Source organism: Dipodomys ordii, unplaced genomic scaffold (assembly GCF_000151885.1).
Source record: "Dipodomys ordii isolate 6190 unplaced genomic scaffold, Dord_2.0 Scaffold40, whole genome shotgun sequence".
NCBI lineage: Eukaryota > Metazoa > Chordata > Mammalia > Rodentia > Heteromyidae > Dipodomys > Dipodomys ordii.
This window is the reverse complement of record NW_012267256.1, coordinates 15,283,459-15,291,166: the sequence shown is the minus strand read 5'-3', so window position 1 is coordinate 15,291,166 and position 7,708 is coordinate 15,283,459. Positions and strand designations below refer to the sequence as shown.

At 44.3% G+C, this 7,708-nt stretch overlaps 1 protein-coding gene across 1 annotated transcript in view; it reads right to left on the bottom strand.

The window, feature by feature from the left end:
* LOC105987222 (spermatogenesis-associated protein 31A6-like) overlaps positions 1-7,428 on the bottom strand; it is a 31,432-nt gene extending 24,004 nt beyond the window's left edge. Inside the window, 2 exon segments of the mRNA XM_013018416.1 lie at positions 4,132-7,351; positions 7,418-7,428. Coding sequence (XP_012873870.1) covers positions 4,132-7,351; positions 7,418-7,428 — 3,231 coding nt within the window.
* Positions 7,429-7,708: the final 280 nt, after the last annotated feature.

Here is a 7,708-nt window from a genome sequence, read left to right as displayed (position 1 = left end):
ACCAAAAAAAAAAAAAAAAAAAAACAAGAAATGGGGTTCGGAGCGATGATGGAGAATAATGAAAGGGATGACATAAAAAAGAATATTTACCTTTGCTTTTAAGATACTAAATAGGAGTCTATTTTCTATGTGCACATGGCCAAATAGCACACGATATAAAATTCAATGTTTCTTAATCAAGGAATTGCTTTGTAAAACTTGGGAGAGGTTTGATGATTTGGCTATTGCTCATCATGCACCTCAAAACATGGTTATACAGATGTCTCCATTGTAAGCTAACTTTGATTTATTTTGAGGAGGGAGGTATGTTCCCAGAGTGGTATAGAAGGATTATTTGGGATGTTTGGTTTTGGTTTCTGAGAAAACTCCAAAGGAATTTCTTTTTTTTTCCGGTTATGGGACTTGAATTCTGGGCCTGGGCGCTGTCCCTCAGCTCTTCAGGTCAAGGCTAGAACTCTACCACTTGAGCCACAGCACCACTTCTGGTTTTCTGTTGGTTAATTGGAGATAAGTGTTTCACGGACTTTTCTGCCCAGGATGGCTTTGAACCGTGATCCTTAGATCTCAGCTTCCTGAGTAGCTAGGATTACAGGCATGAGCCTCCAAACTAATTTCAATAGACTAGTTTACATTCTCATCAGTTCCCAACAGTTCTGTTCCTTCTGCATCCTCACTAGTATTTGTTTGTGTGTGTGTGTGTGTGTGTGTGTGTGTGTGTGTGTGTGTGTGTGTTTGTGTGTTGATCCTGGGGCTTGAAATCAGAGCTTGGGCACTGTCCCTGAGATTCACTGCTAAAGGATAGTCATCTGGCACTTGAACCACAGTGCCACTTCCAGCTTTTTAAATCTCTCATGGACTTTTCTGCCCCAGCTGGCTTCGAACCATGACCCTCAGATCTCAGCCTTCTGAGTAGCTAGGATTACAGGCCTGAGCCACTGGTGCCCAGCTCTTATTGGTTTTCTTGATAACCATTCTTGTTGTAATTTTGATTTGTATCTTCTTTATGCCTAAGAATGTTGAACAGTTTTTCATGTATTTGCCATCTTACTTTGTTTGAAAAACAGATAATGAAAATATCCACTACTTGGCCATTAAGAATGAAATGAACTAATTTACTAAAAAATGCATAGACCTGGAGATGTTCGTGTTGGGTGAAATCAGCCATCCCCACAAAACAAATATCACAATTTTTTCTCTCATTTGTGGAAAATAGGAGAAACAAAATCAAACCATTAAGGCCAAAGATATAAAAGGGGGATTATAGTGAAGTGGTGTGTGTGTGTGTGTGTGTGTGTGTGTGTGTGTGTGTGTATTTGACCAGCGCATTAATAGCATTTGTTGAAACGCCACGGGTAATTTAATATTAATGAAAACCTTAAAATATTAATTTAGATATTTACTCTCATTTTTGATGCAAATCTTATGACAATAAAATTTCCTTATATTTGTTCTTAGAATCATAATTAATCCTGATAGGTGTGTGCTTCATGCTCTGAATTATTTTGCCTTCCAAAAAGGTTTTAGGACCAAAAGGGGGCAAATGATGATCTGTTTTCTTTTCTTTGTGTCATTTAATGTTATTTCATTATAAAGGTGAGGTACAGAGGGTTATTCGATACAAATGTCAGATAACTATGTTGAAAACGAACTTTACAACTTTGGCTGGCCGGGGGCAGGGTGAGGGGAGATGGGAAGGGATGGGAAGGGGAAACAAAAGAGGAGGCAACAATGCTTGATAAGAAATGTACTCATTCCTTTGCCCATGTAATTGTAACACCTCTGTCTGGTATTTTCACAATAAAAAAATAGTATATTTCTTTTAAACAATTGTTTTCCCTCCCCATACTCACCCACAAGTTGTATAGTTTATTTTCAGCATACAGTGATCTATTTTAAGCCAGTATTGTTTCTATTTAACCAAAGGGTCCTTCAGATATATTATGGATGTTACGAGGACAAAGGTAACAAGATTCCTGTAGAATGTGCCCATGGGCTCTTCAATATTGATATAACTTATTGAATATCAAAGCTTGTCTGAAATGATAGCAACTCTTGGAAGGAGATACACTACAACAAGCTTGGACAGATGTTGATGTGGAGTCATATGATGGAAGTAGAATGTCCTCTGTTCAGATCCTCTCACATTCCTTCCCCAGCATCAGAAGGTCCATGATAAAAAAAAAAAAGCCAGGCACCAGTGGCTCACACCTGTAATCCTAGCTACTCAGGAGACTGAGATCTGAGGATCATGGTTCAAAGCCAGGCCCAGCAGAAAAGTCTGTGAGACTTTTATCTCCAATAAACCACTAGAAAACCAAAAGTGGTGCTTTGGCTCAAGAGGTAGAGCACTTGCCTTGAGCTGAAGAGCTCAGGGACAGTGCCCAGGCCCAGAGTTCAAGCCCCATGGACCAAAAAAAAAAACCCACAATCTGAGTTTTGTCACCAACCTTCAGAAAGGGATGGTCTGACATTTTCAACACCAGCTATACATTTTTCCTGGGATTATAAGCTTATGTCTATATCCAGACCCGACTAAACATATCCTCTTTTTGGGTAGGTCAGCAGGGATCATCAGAATTTGTACTGTCACTGCTTAATTCAAAATAGTATATTGATTTATGTGAAAACCAAGTGTTGCAGAAATGTACCTACCTGTCCTGGGCCTAGGCTCTCTGTGCAGTTTATGGTGTAGACTGCCTGAGTCCATAGAAGAAACAACTCAAACTTCTTTCCTGTAACATATTCCCAGTTCAGCTTCTGGCTGATAGAGCTTTAAACATTATGCAGGTACATTGCTGGCACCTGGGGCTCCTGCCTGCAAACCAACTGACTCCCAAGCTTGAGATCTAAGGATCACTGTTCAAAGGCAGTCCAAGCAGGAAAGTCTCAAAAAGACTCACAAAATTGAAAGTGGTGCTCTTGCTCAAAGTGGTAGAATGCTAACTTAGAGCAAATAAAGCTCAGGGACATTGCCCAGACCCAGAGTACAAGCCCCACATCCACCACCACCAATAATAGAGACTATCCAGGTAGAGCTTTTAATTATGATGAATTAAACTGAATTTAGACAAAATCTTCCCCCCCCCAAAGTGGCTCAGGTCAGGACAAGGCCCATGACCCATACTTTCTCCCAAACCAACTCCACTATTCTCCATCCCTGATTAGGATTCTATATTCCAACAAACGCAACAACGAAAGGCTTTAGCAACTAACTCGGAAAATCCTCAATAACTCATTAGTCAACTGCCAACATTCTGGAGAAGGGGTGGATCTGCTTCTATGCTTTCTGGAATTCAATACAACTCAAACCAGTGACCCAACAGCACCAAGGATCACTAAACATGAATGGCATCATTGCCTTCCCTGCAGACCCCTATCATCCAGTGCCTGAGACAGCTTCTGTGAAGATTCCCAGAGAAGTGTTAATGGCAGATATAAGACAAACTTAGGCTTTGCTAGTCAACATTGTCTTAGCTGAATAGCAAGCACAACAGATGATGTTCCAACCGAACCAAGTTCATTAGGTTGAACATCCTAGTAAGCTGTCTTCCCAGGCTTCCTTATTCTTACAAACCCAAAAGGCTTTGTGAAGTTTTTGTAGTGATTAAATGGACACGATAGGTGAAATGAGGGATCGAGGGTGAGTCTTCAATGGCATGGCATGTGCCCATCACTTCTAGAAGCTTCTTTGAGGAAGACCACAGACTGCCCATCCCTACCCCAGCAGAAGGCACAAAGAGAAGCCACTACATCTCATGACACACAAAGACTGTATTAAGCAATATGCATTTGAGGGGGAGACATAGATTGTACTCATTCACAAAAAGCAGATATACTTTGCATGGACTGGAGTTAGTCCTCACAAAAATGAGGCTCACAAGGAAGTACATGATAAGCATAATATGCATGACTGCCTAACCCACCCTGAGGACAGTGCCGTGGGCAATAGATGTGCTGTCCTGGGACATTTGTCTCCATTGGCCTATGCTGGTAGGCATGGCTGAGTAGAGACATAGGCTTTCTGGGAAGCAAGCCTGTCCCAGTGTTATGGTTTGACACACTTCTGTCATTGAGAGGACGGCTATGGCCAGTGGGGCTGGTTTGGGGAAATGAGACCCTGCTGGTCTTCACTTGACCCCCTTCTTGGTAAGGAGGAGCCATGTGGGAGTGGGAATGTCTATCTGTGAGGGCTTGAAATTCTTTGTGGAAAGTTTTGTTGGAGGCAGAAGGCCTAAGGTGAATTTCTTCTTCTAGGATTTGCCCAATGGTGTTTTCGAGTGTCTGGGTTTCAGGCCCTCTAACGTCTTGGATTCTACTTGTCATTAAGTCATGGTTCTTGCTATTGGCTGATTGGATTTTTGAATTTGGCAGTGAGTCTGCCTGACTGTCTTTTGTATTAAAAATATACATAAAAAACTTCTTTATTCGGTTTCCGAACTGACTCTCTGGGGGATGCTGTGCTTTCTCTGACACAGGTAGGCTGGAGTTCTTCCTCACAGTTCTTGTTTTCCTGACCTGGGCAGGAGAGTTCAGCTTCCAGCCTTGTGAGGGCCTCATTCCTGCTGGCTTTGCCTTCTGTGTTGTAGCTTTGGGCCTCTCACAGCTCTGTGTCTCATTATGCCCATGAAAAATTTTGCTGTACCATGGCTGCTGGAGTTTAGATGTCTTAGGTTCTTGCTGCTTCATGATTTGCACTCCCTTTGGCAAGGGAGAGCGTCGCTCATAGAAAGTGGATATGCTGCTTCCCGAAAGGTTCTGTGAGCTAGTCAGAGAACTCTGGGAAGCAAACATGTCGTCAGCAATAAGCATCTCGGGGGCACCACCTTGCAGGAATGGGTCAGCATTGCAGTCCTTTAGGATATCATCAAAAAGGGTGCTTTCGCTTGTGCTGGTTGACCCTGCCTGTTCTTTAAGGCATGAATCAAGTGGGTAGTTGGAAACTGAAATTCTGGAGGGTAATGGTGTTTCAGTGGTCCTCAGTTCTAAATTTCTGAGGTTCAAGTTATTGAAATCGATGATAGTGGGCTGTTTCTCTTCATCCTCTGCCATTTCCCTGACATGATCTGTGTACACAGATTTGGGTGGAACAAAGACCTCTCGGATGGTTACACTGTGGCAGAGGTTTTCTTTCTCATGTGTCACAAACATGCCCATTTCTGGGCTTTTAGTTAATTCTAAACTGCTTTCCTCTGATCCTGGCACAATGTTATGGTGCCAGTTTCGTCCTACTAGGATACAAGATTGAGTCTCAGAAAGCAGTCTTCCTTCCTCTCTAGTAGGAGACGCGTCCAAGGGACCACAGATATGATTATACTGTGTTCCCCTCGGGGTTTCAGGTGGTAAAAGTGGTTGAGAAGGTTGTAAGGCATGACCTTCACTTTTTTCTCTCTTTTTGCTCTTTTGTTCTTTGGGAAGGGCTTCTCTCCGGCATGCACCCTCCTTCACTGGGTGATAGGCCTTGAAGTTACTACAGGCCATGTAGGGAGAAGCTCCCTGTGAAGTTGACACAGAGGGAGCCTTTTTCAGAGTAAGGAGTTTTATAAGTTTGAGAACCTTTAGGCACAAGCCCCACTGGTGCTTTGCCCAAAGCTTCTTGATATGCACATCTAGCAGCTGTCGAGTGGCAGCATCAATGTGGGAAACCTCCTGGGAGGAGCTCTTGCAGGTTTCCCTGGTATTTAAGGGTGGTTCTCCACCAGTGTTCTTGCTAGAGTTGGAGTTTTCAAGGGGGGCCAAAGCATGAACTTTCATGCCCCGGGAATGACTAACATGCATAGGGACCTTGTCCCTACTGATCTTCTCCCATTTAGTGATGAGATGGGCTATTGGGGTTTCTCCTAGACAGTTCTCATTTGAATGAGTTGGGGGAAAATATCCTGAGTCACTACTTGGTCTCATCAAGTCACTTTCTACTTTGCTCTGTGTTTTGGCCTTTATAAAATCCTTTCTAGAGTTCTTCCATCCCTGGGATACTGGGCATTCTGAGGTTGTTTTCTGAATATTCCGGTAGCAATAATCTATAGTTGTAGAGTTCTGTAAAGACTCATATTTGTGGTCTGTCTGATTTGTCCCTGTGAAATTCTTAGGGGACAGCTGGATCTTGCCATTTGTTTTACAGAGGTACTGTAGGACCCTCTGTTGGAAGTGATATTCCAGCTTTTTCCTCATCTCAAGGCTTATCAAATCACTGGATTGGTTGCTAAAGCCTCTCTGGTTACAGGGGCCCTGATCTTGACTAAAGGTTTTGTGAGACTCTTCAACCACAGAAGATAAAATTCTACGACATTCTAGGTGTTTCTTCTCGAAATGATGTTCTAGCTGTTGAATAACAGGTGGGATAGTACAGGACCTCACTGGAGGTGATGGACAGGATAAGTTTGGTGTAGAGAACATGCCATGGGCATAGGCCTGGATCTCAGCCAGTGGAGAAGGCTGGGGCCAGGTTAAGGTTGGAGTGAAGGGTTGTGATTTGACCAAATGATGCAGTAAGGGCTGCTGTACAAAGTATGGTGGAGGTACGTTAGCTTGGACTTGTACCGGCACTAAGTGTGAGAAACTATTGAATAAAACAGAAGGTAAGTCTAGTGGATGACCAGACATTTGGACAGGAGCCACCAGGGACTCGCTGTGCAGGAAGGGAAGGCCCCAGAACAGTTGGCAGCATTTCTGCAAGACCATGGGGAAGAACAGCTCCTGAGAATCAGGAAGCTGCTGTGGTTTTCCCTCGGTGTTCCAGAGGGGCTGAGGGATGGCAGTGTCTTGTGCACTGCCCAGTGACTTCATCATGTTCCCCTGACAATCCAGAGGGTGTTCTTTCTCCTGACAAGCTGATTTCAGCTTTTCTCTCTTACTAATCACTCTGGCTGGCAAATCCAGAAGATCAGAGTTGAGGGCTGGAATAGGAGAAGGCACCCTAGAGCTGTTGGTTGGAGAGCTCTGTGGGGTGGTGTCTGGAGGGACTTCCCTGATGTCACATGGGGGAAGACCCAAGTGTGAGTCGTGCCTGGGTGGAGTGCAGGCCACAGGTGGAGGAAAATGAGAACAGGGAAAAGACCCTTCTCCTAGAGCAATCGACGGCTCCGGAGGCTGACACACACTCTGGGATGTGTGTGACTCAACAGAAACTGAGGAGCCCATGTGGACTGGTGACAAGGTAGAGGCCAGAGGCTGCAAGCCCTGGAATGAAGGAGATGGGGAAGCCTTCAGGGACACAGTGCTGGAGAAAGTGTCCTCCTCAGAGTCCCTCAGTGACGGGTGGGCTGTAGCAGATTCTGAGTTGAAAACTTCACCTAAGGCATCTCCTTTTAAGAAATGCTGAAAGCTTCCAGTGTCATCGAGTTTCCCTGGGGTACTGTAGGAGACAGGAGACAAACTTCATTCAGCAACAAACAGTCCCAGTATAGGCAAGGGTATTTACCTGCTGTCCATGGCACCCACAGAACCACACCCTGACATTTACACAGCCCTTTCTTTTCTACATCCTGTGGCTTCAGCCACATTCCAGGCCAACCTGAAGTCTCCCTCAACCCCAAGACAATTCCATTCCCTGGGATAGAAATGCAGGCACAGGGACATGTGGAAAACCTTACCTACTCAGGAGGGAAGCTAAGTCATGTATCTCCTCAAGCTCTTCCCGAATCACTCTGCAAACTAGAAACAGATGGTGGTTAGGGCAGATAAGGGAGGGCCTCTGGAACCTACAGGAGGC